We start from the raw sequence: 16,984 nt of genomic DNA, 5'->3' as shown, positions 1-16,984 counted from the left end.
CTGGATTTTGCCAATGGGGAGCTTTTGGGGGCGGGACTCCCACTTGTCAGGTTTCAGTCCTGCCTCCTTCAACTTCTGGCCAACCCACGCTATTTTCCCTTGATTGACCTTGTTAAGCCCACCCAGCGGGTTTAGCAGGCCAATTAAGGGAAAGCCGGTTACAGAAATTTTTTTTGACATATGAATTGCCATCGTTTGACAGCTCTGTGAAGCTGTCAAACACTGATATTCTCTGTAGTTTGATGAGTTCTTGAATTCAAGAACTCATCAAACCTCTTTCTTTTGCAGAAATGAGATGGTTGTTGCATTGGAGAATGCAACAGCCATCTGTCATCTCTGCCGCGGAGGTGTGAGACTCTCCGCATACCCACCGATTGAAGCCTGCAGGAAGAAACAAAGGTAAGTACACTTTTTCTATACTTTCCACTGACCTCAGATATTCACCTCTCCACATTTGCACCCATTACTCACCTCCACAGCACACTTTTGGATCCCTCCGACCCCCACAGACCCACTACTCGACTCGGAATCCCTGGCGGGTTTCGGAGCCTTCGGGAAGCCCGCACTTGTGTGGGCAAAATGGGGATAATCCTCTTATCTGCCTGTTAACTCTTCTTCTTAGGCAGTCCCTCAGAACCGAGGATGTCTTGCTTCCACATTAAAAATGAGTTCTCAGGTGACTGATGAGCCCAATGCGGGAACTACAGTCTCTGTCACAGGTGGGGCAGATGGTGGTTGAAGGGGCTGGGGTGCTTGGGTTGATGTGCACTCCTTCCGCTGCTTGTGCTTGGCTTCCGCTTGCTCCCGGCGAAGAGACTACAGGTGTTTGGCGCCTTCCCAGATGCTTCTCCTCCACTTTGTGCGGTCTTGGGCCAGGGATTCCCAGGTGTCAGTGGGGATGTTGCACTTTTTCAAGGAGGCTTTGAGGGTGTCCTTGAAGCGTTTCCTCTGCCCGCCTGGGGCTCTCTTGCCATGTCGGAGCTCCGAGTACAGCGCTTGTTTTGGGAGTCTCGTATCGGGCATGCAGATGATGTGACCCATCCATCGGAGCTGATCGAGCGTGGTCAAAACTACCTGTTAACAGGCAGTTAAGTGGCTGTAATCCCTTCCCGCCTCCAAGGAGATGGGACCCGGCGCAGGACGGCTTCCTGCCTCCTGGCAAGATGGCACCAGCCCCCAAATTCTGCCTTTTTCCCAGCAGTCCCGCCTCCAAACCCACCTCCCCAGGGCTGGCAAAATCCAGCCCGTATGTCTGCATCTGCCTCTCCTGACAATCACTCCATCCAAAGTAGAAGCTTTGATCATTGGCCTTCAGGCCTTGGGGGAATTATTTGAAGAGGACAATGGATAGCAGTTACCGAGAGCTTTGGGTGTCATTTCTCAGGGTCTGCAGGATCTAACTGACACCATCAGCTCTGCCCTCCCCATGATCAGTGGGCACTCATATCACTACAAGTGCTGTGGCTAAAGACTGTCTCCATGATGCCAAATAAACCAGTGCTGATTACTAGCAAAACTCTCAGTGCAAAGCTAACATGGATTATTAAAACCTTAACCATTAAATAAATAAAGACACAGTAGCACAGCACATTCTTCTGAAGCGCCTCTGTAGGTTGACCACAGAAACACAGGCCTGAATTTTAATGGGGAGGCGGGTTGGGAGAAGGGCTGCTCCGAAGCGGTCGGGAAACCTGGGACAACAGGTTTCCTGAAGACGATGCCAAATTTAATGGCAGGGCCGGATTTGCTTGGGAAACCTCTGATTCCCATCCACAGCCAGCCAGATTAAGAGGCTGGCTGGCTGCAGGCGGGTAGGCCTGTGGCACTAGGCCGCAAAGAGGAAAGAGGGAGGGAGGGATTGCATGGGGCTGAGGGGGCAGCCAGAGGAGCATGGGGCGGGCCGGCAGAGTAGTGGGGGGTGGTGTCGGGAGCGATCGGGGGCTGGGAGCAGCACAAGTCGGGGGGGGGGGGGTGTAGGGACTGGGCGAGCATTGGCAGCTGGAGGAGCAGGGGTGGTGTCAGCAAAGATCGGGGCCAGGAGGATCAGATCGGGGGCCAGGAGGAGCGGGGTGGGGGGGGCAGGAGCAGCAGGGGGGTGGATGCCAAGAGGAGCAGGGGGTGTCAGGAGGAGTGGGGGGGTGCAGGAGGTAGGAGGAGCGGGGGGGTGCAGGGGGCAGGAGGAGCAGGGGGACCAGGAGGAGCGGGGTGCCAGGAGGAGCCTGGGGGGGGGGGGGCGCAGGAGGAGTTGGGGGGGTGCAGGAGGTGAGAGGAGTGGGGGGGGGGGCGGTTGCAGGGGGCCCAGGAGGAGCGGGGGGGCGGTGGGGTATCAGAGACCTCGTGGGGGGGAGAGGGGGCATCAGAGACCTCGTTGGGGGAGGGGGGTCTTCGATCGCAGGGGATGGTTTAGGTAGGGGCTCTGGATCCAGGAGGTAAGTGTAAAGATACCTACATTAAGGATCCAGCAGACCTTGCCTTTCTTTAGCTGGCGGGTTTAACAGCTAAAGTTAAATTCAAAATGGAGGGTATATCAGAGGCTTCCAGCCTCACTATAATATTTAAATGGATGACCTGCCACCTAGGAGCGAGTTGGCTGCCCGCCTGCACCCCCGCCCCCCCACCCCCACCCAACCTCGGCCCGTCTCCGTTAAAACCGCAAGTGGGCAGGTTGGAGGCGGGTTCTGGTTGGGATTCAGATATTGAACACTTCAACTTCTCACACAACCCCAATCCCAACCATTTTTTAGGTTAAAATTCCCCCCACAGGCACTAAAAGACTTGGGAGGACGTGAGTGTGAAAGCCTGGTCAAAAGGGAAGAACTTTATTTTGAAAATGGAAGTATTTAGGGAGAGAGTTCCAGAAGCCAAGGACCAAGAGGTGCCACAGATGGTAGAGCAGAGGGTGTGGGGAACAGGAGTAACTGCCTCTCATTACATTAACCAAAGTGGGGGAAGAAGGAAGGGGCTAATGACAGTCTACTAAAAAAAGGAGGCAAGGGAGGAAAGTAAATGAAAATCAATACACTTACCTCTGCATCAAATACCATTTGATATCCATCCCTCTTTTTAATCTTGGTATAGAGGTACATTGCCAGGTCCAAGCACTTGTTAATTTGGTTTTCAAATCCCACTGTACCCTGTAATGAAATGTACAGGAAAACAATTAAATATTAACGAATTAGACATGGTGAAATTAAAACCATTTTTGATAATCCAGTGTGCATGAAGCAAGAACAGTGGTTTTAAATAACACAAGCATTCCATTACCAGCAATAATGCTTCAAGGGAGCCAAATATTTTGTACATTATAAGCAAAGTGGATATTATAGTACTTGTCCCAGGTGAAGAGCTTGAAACAGAGTCCGTTCTCAGGTGGAGGCCTCATTCATTTTTAAATGTCAGTATCAGATGACGTAATTCGGACCCTGATGCGATTTTAAGTGCCAATCGCGGCATTGACAGCCAGTGCCGGAACCCCTCAGTGAAAGCTGGTGGCAAGCATGATCTTGGCCAACAGAGACCTAGGTAAGATGACATTTTTACTTTTTATAAAGGTTTCCTTGTGGGCCAGGAAGAGCAGGAGTGTTCCTCCAGGACCCACAAGGAAACACATAGGGCCTCCACTACCCCAAGCTTCCCATCGGCTCCCCCAACCACGATCGCCTCATCCCCCCTCCTCACTACCACTTACCTTATTGTGAGGGAACGTTCCTTCAGGTCCCCAGTGGCTGTCTCCTGCCTCACCAAATTCCCCACCCACTCACTGACCTTTTTGTCATTCCCACCAGGTTCAGGCAGGAATCCTAGTTGGATAATCTAAATGAGATCTGTGAGTTAAAATATCCCAGGCCTCACGCTGCAGGGCAGGGGGCGGGGTGGTTGAGTGACCACACTGTTTTCCACACGCCACAGCCCCCGCACGCCACACTTAAAATTGGGCTTTTTAATTGTACACTACTTATGGCTAGTAAGCATTAATAGTAATGGTCACATTTTTTATCGTCTTTTTTATTGTTCAGTCATATGAATTCTCATTTACGTATAACATACTGGTGGGCAAATTATTGAATTGTTAGTTTTGTTGATTGTAGACAGACATTAATGTTCAATAAATGTCCCAAGAACAATGGTCTAGCATAGTGCTCCCCATCCCAAAATTTTAAATACACTTTAAATCAAATAAAAAGAACTTTCACATCTATTAATGATCATAATGAATAATTCTGCATTGTATATTGAAACATGAACCCTCTAAGGTTGAAGTAGGTTGCTTCAGTCTTTAACCAGCTATCACCTCTCTACTTAACATAAATTGGAATCCTTGTTGAAACCACAGCAAAATATAAATGAAGATAGTTACGTAAGTATAATGATTCAAAGGTGACTCCAAGTCATATCAATGGCCTTGATTTTGCGTTAATAGTAACAGTGAGGCTAACAGTGCTCACCGTTATTATCGAGTAAATTGGACAGCAACTTCTGGCATCCGCACATGCGCACTTAAACGCGGAAATGCAGAAGCTGCTGTCAGAGATGCCCTGCTCACCAACAGACTCAGCATTGAAAGACATGCAATGGCATGAACTTGGGGTACTTGCCCACTAGTTCCCCACTAAAGACACCATATAAATTTAGGGTTGGTGCATTCAGGTGTAAGTGAATTTTTAACGGCGTGATAATTAATAATTACTGCCAATCAACCTCTCTGGCCCTGAAAATTTAATTTTACAAGTGTAGTGTCTCAATCCTTCAGAAGTTAATTAGTATTAGCGATTTAGAAAATATAAATAATTTTTTTTTTACTTTTTCTGTCTGTCTCTTTTACCTCTCTCTCCTAATCCCATCTGTCTTTCCCAATTTTTATTCTTCTTTTTGTACATGATTTAAATCTAATTTATACTTCCTGGTTCAGACTCTGCATGCCGCAATGAGAATTCTTCAATTTGATTGGTTGAAGAGCCTCACTGTTGCTTTGCCTGCTCACAGATGCCACAGATGCCCTTTAGAGGGTGCTCCGCTGGATCAGATGCCAGATTAGAGCTAGTCTCCGCTCAAAAGCCTGCAAAAGTTGTGTGCGCAGCTGTCAGCTAGGTGAATGGCGAGCACCGTTCCTTCGCCGCTGACCACAAAATTCAGGCCAATATCTTTCTGTAACTGTCTTGAACAGTCTCATCATTTTACACAGCAAGAAATTCCAAATTCTATTGGCATATCTAGGATTATTACATATTAAAACAACATAGAAAAAAATCTGAGAGAATCAGATAGCGATTTACAGCATAAGAATTACATCAATTAGAGATCAGGTCCTGGTTACAGCTCAAGAAAGGTAATCGATCTGAAACGTTAACTCTGTTTCTCTCTCCACAGATACTGCCTGTCCTGCTGAGTGTTTCCAGCATTTTTGATTTATATTTCAGTATACTGACTACACTGGTAAACTATTTTTCATCAAACGTGCCCAATAGGAAACTACACATTCTCTCCTCAAACCCCTTCCTGTAATGTGATGTGTACTTATACAGGAAAGCTTGGTGGGTATATAACAGATAAATTGGTAGCAGCAATGAAAAAAGAGCTTTTTAAACAGGAAAGTTTCGTAACAATATTCAGTTACTAATACATAATTGAGTCAATGTGAGCTTATAGTAACAGGAATTGAAAGTTTGATTTGGAAGCTTCAAACCCTCCTTCAGAAGCTTAAACTCGGAGGATAAATTTTCCAATATGAGCTTAGAAGAGGGGAGATTGTGCAGCAGCGAGCTTAGCACTCATTATCAGGTTGATCCCATTAACTATTCATAGAAAGCTCCAGTTCCAATTTGAAGTGGCAGTAATAAAGTGTGTCTTGCTGCGGTATAGGCAAACATGTGAAAGCTGAAAAGAGATGATGGCTGCAAAATTCGGCTCTGCAGCACACGTTACTTGGGTGCTATGAGTGCCGTTTAGGTTTGAAAATGGCTTCCATGGTGCACATGCACACTTCAGGTGCGAACCACGCTGGAAGCCACCTTGGTGAGGGCGTTAGCGCGAGCATCCACTGGAAGTATGCAGAGTAGGCAGATTGTGACGTCAATCAGCGTGCAACGTTGATTTGACGCCAGTGCTGCCATTTTGGAGCTCAATACTCAAACACGCATAGCTGAACAGACGTTCAGCAACAGGAAGGACCCCCCACCAACGCCAGTTAAAGGGATCGTCAACTACATACAGGTTATTTGCTGATTGATTTCTACAGGCTGTTGCTTTGTTTGTAGAAGTGTTTGGTGGTTTCTAGAGTTCTTTAAAGTTGCTAAAAGGAGTGGTGTGGCAGGTGCTGAAGGACATTGTCCTGATCAAGGATTCTACGCAGACCACTGCTCCCAGACATGGGTGCAGTAGTAGGCATTCCACTTGGCCTACAGCATGACAGGGGGAATGAGCACAGGCGACACAGAGCAGGACAAGCTGCTGGAAGAGGGAGGGGGAGAAGAGCTCTCAGCAGGAGGCCATATGCACCCAGGGTGTTCAGAGAGCAATATTCTTACCTGAACCTCAGCGAGGAACAGTGTGTCAGACATCTGCGCTTCACCAAGGAAGTCCTCGCTGAAATCTGCCACCTGCTGCAGCCACAACTACAACCTCAGGGTAGGGCGAGGACCATATTGCCAGTGGCTGTGAAGGTTACCGTGGCCACGAACTTTTATGCGTCGGGATCCTGCCAGGCTGGAGCTGGAGATATTTACAACATCTCCCAGTTTGCTGTGCCCTGTTGCATAAGGGAGGTAACTGAGGCTATGTATTCTAAGAGAGTTGAATACATTTCATTCTCTCTGGCCAGAGAGCAGCAGGCGGAGCAAGCATGGTGCAGGGTGCCATTGACTGCATGCACATCGCTTTGCGGGCGCTGCATGTAAACTCTGAGATGGACCGCAACTGAAAGGGATTCGACATCCAACTGGTGTGCGACCATACTCAGCGAATCATGCCGTTAAATGCCCGGTATCCTGGCAGCAGTCCGCTGTGCCATCTGCATTTGAGCCACCACAACAAACTAAAAGGATGGCTGCTGTGTGACAAGGGCTATCCGTTAACAACGTAGCTCATGGCTCTGGCGTGCAACCCACGCACACATGGGCAGTGTGCATATAATGCAAGCCATGCCACCACACGAAATATCATCAAGCAGACCACTGGCTTGCTGAAGCAAAGCTTCCGTAGCCTGGACCACTCTGGAAGAGCCCTGCAGTACTCGGCAGAGCGGGTGTCGAGATTCGTGGTGGTCTGCTGCATGCTGCACAACCTCACCATCATGAGGGCACAGCCCTTGTCACCAGCTATACACCGACCAGCTGAGGAGCAGGAGCAGCAGAAGGAGGAGGAGGAAGATGAAGGGAGGAGGCAACCTAGACAGGCCCCTTCTGGCCAGGCTGTCCATGACCGACTCATCCGATTGCGATACCAGTAAACGCAACCCTAATTCCACATTCACCAACAGTCCCACACTTTACCTTCCCTCTGTTACTGACCATCACATCGTCTGCTTGGTCACAATGCAAAAATGAAAGCCAACACAAAACACACATTCTAAACCAAATTTATAAATCAAACCGTGCCATATTTTTTCAAATTTGATCCTGGGATGTGGGTGTCACTGGCAAGGCCAGCATTTATTGCCTGTTCCTAACTGCCCTTGAGAAGGTGGTGGTGAGCCACCTTCTTGAACCGCTGCAGTCGGCATGTTGAAGGTACTCCCACAGTGCTGTTAGGGAGGGAGTTCCAGGATTTTGATCCAGCAACGATGAAGGAACGGCGATATATTTCCAAGTCAGGATGGTATGTGGCTTGGAGGGGAATCATAGAATGGTTACAGCATGGAAGGCTGCCATTCAGCCCATCAAGCCCGTGCCGACTCTCAGCTAGTCCTACTCCCCTGCCTTTTCCCCATAGCCTTGCAAATTTTTTTCTTTCAGGTACTTATCCAACTCCCTTTTGAAAGATAAGATTGAGTCCGCCTCCACCATCCTCTCCGGCAGTGCATTCCAGATCTTAACCACTCACTGTGTAAACAACTTTTTCTTATGTCGCCTTTGTTCTTTTGCAAATCACCTTAAATCTGTGTCCTCTGGTTCTTGACCCTTCTGCCAATGGAAACAGTTTCTCTCTATCTACTCTGTCCAGACTGCTCATGATTTTGAACACCTCGATCAAATCTGCTCTCAATCTTCTCTGCACCAAGGAGAACAAACCCAGCCTCTCCAGTCTATCAATGTAACTGAAGTCTCTCATACCTGGAATCATTCTCGTAAATCTTTTCTGCACCCTCTCTAAGGCCTTCACATCCTTCCTCAAGTGCAGTGCCCAGAATTGGACACAGTATTCCAGTTGGGGCTGAACTAGTGTTTTACACAGGTTCATCATAAGTTCCACACTTTTGTACTCTTTACCTCTATTTTTGAAGCCCAGGATCACGTAAGCCTTTTTAATCGCTTTCTCAACCTGCCCTGCCGCCTTCAACAATTTGTGCACATATACCCCCAGGTCTCTCTGTTCGTGCACCCACTTTAGGATTGTACCATTTAGTTTATATGTCCTCTCCTCATTCTTTCTACCAAAATGTATCACTTCACACTTTTCTGCATTAAATTTCAACTGCCACGTATCCACCCATTTCACCAGCCTGTTTATGTCTTCCTGAAGTCTATCACTCTCCTGCTCACTGTTCACTACACTTCCAAGTTTTGTGTCATCTGCAAATTTTGAAATTGTGCCCTGTACACCCACGTCCAAGTCATTAATATATATAACTTGGAAGTGTTGGTGTTCCCATGCGCCTGCTGCCCTTGTCCTTCCAGGTGGTAGAGTCCGTGTGTTTGGGAGGTGCTGTCGAAGAAGCCGTGGTGAGTTGCTGCAGTGCATCTTGTAGATGGTACACACTGCAGACACAGTACGCCGGTGGTGGAGGGAGGGAATGTTTAAGGTGGTAGATGGGGTGCCAATCATGCAGGCTGCTTCGTACTGGATGGTGTTGAGCTTCTTGAGTGTTGTTGGAACTGCACTCATCCAGGCAAGTGGAGAGTATTCCATCACACTCCTTACTTGTGCCTTGTAGATGGTGAAAAGGCTTTGGGGAAGTCAGGAGGTGAGACACTTGCCGTAGAATACCCAGCCTCTGACCTGCTCTTGTAGCCACAGTATTTATGTGGCTGGTCCAGTTAAGTTTCTGGTTAATGGTGACCCCCAGGATGTTGATGGTGGGGGATTCAGCGATGGCAATGCCGTTGAATGTCATGGGGCGGTGGTTAGACTTTCGCTTGTTGGAGATAGTCATTGCCTGGCAGTTGCATACAAACGTCAACTAATCACCCTTGTGCATTCCCTTAGTGCCTATCTTGTGTGTGCCTTCGCCTGTCCTAGTGCTGCTACACAGCGCTACCCCAATGGCTGCAGCATGGCTGGTGGAAGGCTGCTGACTTTCAGTGGGGGAGGCTGCAGCAGTCAACTTGAAGTCAATGGAAATAAAAATTGGGAGAGATGTTAAACAGGTTGCCGACTCATTATCAGCCATTTTACACTATCTCATAAAGTCAAGATTTACCCCTATGTGATCGAGCCATGTGTATTTTAAACAACAACATTCACCAGAAGTGCCACATTCTCCCCATCTACAACTACTTTTTTTCACTGGCAATATGATCCAAATGAACTGAAACGTTTAGCTGGGTAATTTGTTAATTTGGTGTGGAAATACTGCCATAATCATGAACAAGTTGAATAAGGATCACGAGGGGATGCAGTAATAATATTGGCTGCAATCCATAACATTCGTAGCCCAACATTGTTTCAATTTTAAGCATCTATAATTTATTTGCAAACTCTGTCACATTTGTGTGAAAATAAAGTGCTTTCAGATAAAACCCTCTGCCCAGTGTATGACAGTGATCCTGAACTTAAGAGATAGAGTGACTGACATTGAGGATCCTTTTATGCTACTTATATACTGTACTAGTCATTACAGTTTCAACATATATATGTAACGTGATTGCACAGTACCAAGGGCACAAAATCATGATTACAATGGAATCCTAGCCAATAGACTCACACCTCTTCCGAGCATAATTTAGACCAATTTAGCATACCATGGGGTAAAAATTGGATCTCCTTTCACAGGCGTAAAATTAGTGCAACAGGGGCCAATTTCAGGGACCAACGCCCTGCACCCCGAGGATGCCTGAAAGATGGTTGACTCAATATTGGGTCTGGCCATTTTTCAGGCGCCTCTGGCAGCTGCCCAAAACTGGCATTATTCCCCTTACATATGTAAATGAGGGGCATAATGTCTGTTTTAGGCCCCCTCTCCTAAACTGGGTTGCGATGAGTGGAGATGGCTCCGAGCCTGATCCCCTCACGACTCTTTAGTGGCTGCCGACAAAAGATACGTTTTTTTTGTTTTTAAAATCTTTCCTGTGGAGAGGAGGAACAGGAGTGTTCCTCCCAAATCCACAGCCCTCCTAAGGACTGCTGCCAGCCTGAGATAGGCCTCGCTCCCATTCTCCTTCCCGGACTTACCTCAGGGTCGCTGCTGGCAACTGGATACGGCAGTCGGGTGAGCTGCTTCTGGAGGCACGACAGACGCCTGCAGCTCACCCAAATTAAGCAAATGAGGTCCGTGGCCCAATTTCAAGCGAGCCTCAGGCCACACGGTTGGGGCACACACTCTCTGCGGCCCTTGGTTATGTGCCCGAAAATGGGCTATAACCAAGTTTAACCCCCATCATTCCAAATCAAGCCATCACGGTGAAGATCTGATCTTGTCCAAGATGGGGATAGGTGGTAAAGATGATTGTCCTGATTTTACGCTTCAGCTACAATAAAAAGAGAAGTACTTTCAGTTGTTCTTCCCATAATTTAATTGTAGATTGATAATTATCTTGTTCTTGTATAAAATTCAGGGAGGGACGGGGTAAAGAACAGATAACACCTGGTTAAATCATAACCAACTCTAATACTAATGCGTTTTGATATGCATGCAGGTCATAAGAAGAAGCAATGTTTCTGTACATGCTTCTTTATCGCTGTTTATACCTTAAATACTGATTTTATGTATTTTGTGAAACCTATCTGGTTTGTTATTGGTTTCATGCATTATAACATTTTGCTTATAGATTACAACTGAAAAGGATTATATGGAATGGAGATTTGCGATCTTCAGTCTCATTCAAACTAAATTATTCCTACATGTTGAGTATAATCTCCTGCACTTAGCCATTAGCAAACATTGGCAACTGCTTGTGCCACTTCTGATTTGCCGCTTTGCTCACTGCGGCGTATTCAAATTACAAATCCAGCAAAATTTGGAGTAAGTTCACAACAGCGAGATCAGCATACAAGACGGTGAAATTCATGGCATACGTCACCGATCTCACTGTTGCAAGAACCTCTGGGCCAATGTTACAGGCCTGCAAGTGTCATGGAGACTTGCCTCATACGAGGTCATGCATGCCATGTTGATGAGCGGTGACCCTGCCTTGTTCCTTTAAATGGTATGCTTGATGACGAGCAGAAGCTCTTATGGCAGGCAAAGTAAGTTGAGAGAGCGATTCTGAGTAAAGAAAGTGCTTGCATATTTAGAGAGGTTGCCCTTAGCAGAAAGGAGTTTTCCTGACATCCAGGTGCTGTGAAAGAAGGAGTATGATAGGTGTGGCGGAGGATGTATAATGGCCCTCGATTCTTGGCTTTATTTGACCACTGTTGAACCTCTTCCTGCATTGTGTGGCAGTTCTTGGTTTTGATGGAGGATGCTCTGACTGCCTCTGTCACCTCCCTCTAGACAGCCTGGACCCCTCTCTTATGGGTCGCCCAAGTGCTAATCAGACAGTCCTTCCTTGCCCTCACTTCCGCCAGTAGGACCTCCTCTAACACATCAGAAAACCTGGGGGCCTTTCCAGTTGCTGTCACTCTGAGGCTGCTGCTTCTTCTGCCATCCTGCTGAGAAGTGATACTGCCCTTTAACTGGCTGCAGCATTTTAATTGCTGCAGCAGAAATGCATTCTCCTCCCTCCCATCAGCAGTACACTAACGAAGGGTGGGTTTCTGGCTTCCAAACTGCCCAGAATAGCAAATGAGGGTTCTGGGAGGAAACTGCAATTTCACTTTGCCGAGGGTTAGGATCGCCCTGTTCACAAATCTAGCAATGGAAGAAAGTTCAGGCCCTCTTCTTTAGGATGGTGTTCTGGGATCCTGAAAAGAGCAACCTGGAATGGGTCTGCTTACTGAAACTTGCTAGGAGGGTGGGAAAGAGTATGCAGCTGCTGCCAAGTAGTTTTTAAAGGCTGCAGCTTCTATTTAAAGGTATTGTTTCAATGTTGTTGTGCAAAGAAGGCACAGCACTTTCAGTTAGAGCTTTGGGATGCTGGTGGACTAATGGCAGCAAAGGAGAGCTGCAGGGCTTCCACAGAAACTTTCGTGTTTACTACTGTCCACAGCCACCTTTATACTCCCATCTTACACATATAACCTTACTTACAATTTTCCCACTTTGGTAGCAGCATCTGTCATCACCATTTTATGTTCTGCCTGCTAACACCTTGGTTGCACTGCTAAAAAAGTGGCATTTTATATTGTCTGGGTTATTGGAGAAGCTAGTCCTCAATACAAGAAAGAGAGGTCACAGATGGTGGGCCGCCCAACATCAGGCCTCTGGGAAGGAAGCACTTCTACTGAGGGGAAGAACATAAGAAATAAGAGCAGGAGTAGGCCATTCAGCCCTTCGAGCCTGCTCCGCCATTCAATAAGAGCATGGCTGATCTTCTACCTCAACCCCATTTTCTTGCAATAGCCCCATATCCTTTGATTCCCTTAATATTCAAAAATCTATCGGCCTCTGCCTTAAATATAATCAATGACTGAGCATCCACAGCCCTCTGGGGTAGAGAATTCCAAAGATTCAGCACCCTTGGAGTGAAGAAATTTCTCTTCATCTCAGTTCTAAATGGTTGATGCCGTATTCTGAAACTGTGACCCCTGGTTCTAGACTCTCCAGCCAGGGGAAACATCCTCCCTGCATCTACCTTGTCAAGCCCTGTAAGAATTTTGTATGTTTCAATGAGATCACCTCTCATTCTTCTAAACTGTAGAGAATATAGGCCTAGACTCCTCAATCTCTCCTCATAGGAAAATCCTCCGATCCCAGGAACCAGTCTGGTGAACCTTTGTTGCACCCCCTCTATGGCAAGTATATCCTTCCTTAGGTAAGGAGACCAATACTGTACACAATACTCCAGGTGTGGTCTCACCAAGGCCCTATATAATTGCAGTAAGACGTCTTCACTCTTATACTCAAATCCTCTTGTAATAAAGGCCAACATACCATTTACCCATAGCTGAGGCAAGTCAGAAATGGAGGTGAGAAGGCAGGTGCCAGTTGTAGGTCCATCATGACATTCTGTTGCTCCACCATTTCTTGTTTTGGGAGCACAGCGAACCTTTCTGCAAAGAGCTACATGTAAATTGCTTCTTCTGAAAGTGACTAGATAAGTGTGTTCCTCCACCAATCATTATAATTTTGCTTTTTCTTCTTCGCTTATAGATGAAATGCAGCACCACAAAGAAAGAAAAAGAGAAAGAAGATCAACCAGGTCCTCTATTTCAGGTCCTGCAAACACTGCCATTTACCATCTCGATACCAAGCACCAGGCCACAGAGAAGTACCCAGGGGACTTAAGATAGTGAGCATGTGGACATTGCACACCTGGCAATAGGAATGGAGATGGGGGGAGGTGTGAAGTAAGAGATATCTTATGTTCCTGAGCAGAGGATCAGGAGATGTCAGCCCTCGGTTGAAGAACTAGTGGAGCCTGATTCTACTTTTTAAAGAAGGATGCCTGCAGAGCATCACACCTATGTGCAGGCACTGCAAACAATCTCTCCTCCTGTGCAGCATCTCTCTGGCCAACTGGAGGAGCCGATATGTGCAACACCATAAAGAGTTGGCTTTACTGCAGTGCAGGCCATTCTGGGGTGTGTAACAGCTCCCAACAGTCCAGCAGGGAACACCCCAACTCAGACGCCCATTGAGCAGGAGGAACCTCCCGTCTGTCAATTCATACTGCTGACATCGGAGAAATATTTCAACAAGACTATCTCTTCTGGTTTGGACAGACTTGGTAACCAGTTGGAGAGAACCATGGGGTGAGAAATTTGGTATTGCCCCGTTTGAGGCACTAAATTTTGAAAGCTGGAAAAATTAGCGCCAGGCGCTAATCATTCTCAGCTTTCACTAAATCAAGCACTACCACTTCCCTTCTGGAGTGTTAAACCAAGCAGGGGGAGCGGTAGAGGTGCAGCGCTGTACAATAACCACTGCAGCGCTGCCAGGATCTGAGGACTCCTTCCCTCCCTTAAAGGGAAGGGCCAATGCTGCACTTGAACGAGTGCAGGGCTGATCAATCGCGTCATTTAAAAATGTTCAAAATGCACCCTCAAGGAAGAAAACACATTTCTACTGAAGACCAGTGGACTTACCTTTAAGCAGCACCCCCCGAAGCAATCGGCCTCCTGCAGCTCTCGGTGTTATCGCCTGGCGATGCTACAGGGGGCGGATCCGAATTTCAGGTCCGGGGCGCTAACAGGGCGCTGCGCAGCCGGATGACGTCACGCTCTCCGGGCGCAGGAGAGCGTGGTGCTGGGCTTACCGCCACCGCAAACCACCAGGTGAATTTTACTAACTGAATTATGATCACTACCACCAAAATGCTCTCCCACTGATACCCCTTCCACCTGCCCAGCTTCATTCCCGAAAACTAAGTCCAGAACTGTCCCTTCTCTTGTTGGGCTTGCTATGTATTAGCTAAAAAAGTTCTCCTGAATGCATTTTAAGAATTCTGCGCCCTCTATACCTTTTACACTGATTCTATCCCAGTTAATTTTAGGGTTGTTGAAAACCCGTACTATTACTGCGCTATTGTTGTTGCACTTCAGAAATTTGCCTACATATTTGCTCTTCTATCTCCCTCGGACTGTTCGGGGGTCTATAGTACACTCCCAACAGTGTGATTGCCCCTTTTTGTTCTTTAGTTCAACTCATATGGCCTCATTTGCTGATCCTTCTAGCATATCATCCCTCCTCAAAGCTGTAATTGTTTCTTTAACCAATATTGCAACCCACCTCCTTTTTTATCCCCTTCTCTATCTTGTCTGAAAATCCTGTAACCAGGAATGTTGAGCTGCCATTCCTGCCCTTCTTTCAGCAATGTTTCAGTAAGAGCTATATCATACTTCCATGTGTCTATCTGTGCCCTCAGCTCATCTGCCTTATTCACTTGACTCCTTGCATTGAAGTATGTACCATTAAGCACTGCCAAACTTCTTTGTTGTCTATTTTCTAGTCTTTGTTTCCTCTGCCTTCCAAACTCATTTACTAATTTTCTGCCTTCCATTTCCAGCTTTGCTTCTTTCCCTTGTGAATCTACGCTCAGGTTCTCATCCCCCTGTTGGTGGTCACATACCAGCTGCACATTGAGGGAATGGTACCCTTTCCTGTGATGTATGGCATTGAATTGATAAAAGGAACAGGTATGGCCACGTGGATTCAATTTCAGCGGTGTGGGGTTCTTCCGATGGTTCACCATAACTTTGGTGGAAGAAACGTCACATAATGGGCACAAATGCCATTTACACTTTTGCACCTTGCACTTCTAGAATCCTGCCACTAAAGAATCCCATGGCCCTTTCACCCTGATGCCAAACATCCATAGGAAAACTGACAGTTACTTGAATGAGAAAGGAAATACCAGACACCTTCTATGCTCCGAATACTCTGAGACCTCTCTCCCCAATCATCCCAGACCCTCGCACTCCCATCCCCAATACTCCTGCACCCTGCGATCATCACCCCCCACTCCCAGAACTCCCCCTCGTGTTCCCACCGTGCCATCTGTTCCAAGTACTTCCACACCCAACAACCTCTTCCCAGATGTTCCTGCATCTGCCCCACTCATCTCAGTACTTCCACACTCCAAGACTTCCCTCTACCACTTCCACACTACACCTAGAACTCCTGTACCCTGAAATATATCCTCCTAGTGCTTCCAAATCCAAGAAGCCCTTTCCCCATTACCCCTAGATCTTTATATCCCTCCATTTCTCCCATTCCCCACCTCTCTCTCACTGTCCCAAACTGATGGACCACCCTCCCAATACTTCCAAACTCCATTCCGTATTTATTCTGGACTTTAAGAAGTGATAAGACATTTTTTGAACAGCACCCAGAAGGCCCTGGAGCTGGTGGCAATTACTGCTGCTGCAAGCCTCTCAGTTTCCTCGCTTTTGGGTACAAGTTCCTTCTGCCCCTTATGCTTGGGCAGAGAGGCTTGGAAGAAAATTGGCTCCATTTTCTCTATTCAGGCATTATTGTAAAATATGAGAGGAAATTCTTTACAATTTCCTTGTCGTTTCAATTCAGACTGGGGAATACCCTAAAGATTTCTAAGACAGTTGGGATTGCTAAAAAATCATATATATTTATATTTAAAAAGATTCATACTAGTAGCCGTTGAATGTTTAGATATTTTAGATCTCCACAGTCATAGACATTGAGGATGATGTACCCCCATCAAGGTACAGGAAGTAATTTCTGGTACTTGTGTATATAACCAATGATATAGTCAATTCCACTACAGCGATTATTTCCAATGTTCTGCAGTGCTGTAGCTAGCCTACATTTGTTACCAAGGCAACCTCATCTGAAACTACGCTGCAAACCTGCAAGATGATTTTCCAGAAAGTTCTGTTTGGTATTTGCAGTCTTTACAGAAGCACCATCCAATGGTGATTATGGCATTTTAATAAGAAAAAAATCAACTACAAACAATATGACCCAGGTTAATGCATACCTCAATTAAAATTAAAATTACAAGCACAATTAGCTCCAAATTCAGGGAACATGGTAAAGCATCCTGTAAATAATTTAAACCTTAGTGGTACTAAACAGAAATCTGCCATTAATTGT

The 16,984-nt window shown here is 46.6% G+C and overlaps 1 protein-coding gene across 3 annotated transcripts in view; it reads right to left on the bottom strand.

The window, feature by feature from the left end:
• The window catches only part of LOC147120390 (glutamate decarboxylase 1), a 71,977-nt gene that overhangs the window by 8,482 nt on the left and 46,511 nt on the right, over positions 1 to 16,984 (bottom strand). For all 3 annotated transcript variants that reach the window (XM_085986247.1, XM_085986248.1, XM_085986249.1), the window contains one exon: positions 3,027 to 3,134. In XM_085986247.1, the coding sequence (XP_085842373.1) occupies positions 3,027 to 3,134 (108 nt within the window). The remainder of the gene's footprint in view (positions 1 to 3,026; positions 3,135 to 16,984) is intronic.

The sequence above is a fragment of the Somniosus microcephalus genome, chromosome 4 (genome assembly GCF_052327205.1).
Source record: "Somniosus microcephalus isolate GS21.2 chromosome 4, FLI_Smic_1.0, whole genome shotgun sequence".
NCBI classification, from domain to species: Eukaryota; Metazoa; Chordata; class Chondrichthyes; order Squaliformes; family Somniosidae; genus Somniosus; species Somniosus microcephalus.
This window is presented reverse-complemented; position numbering and strand designations above follow the sequence as displayed.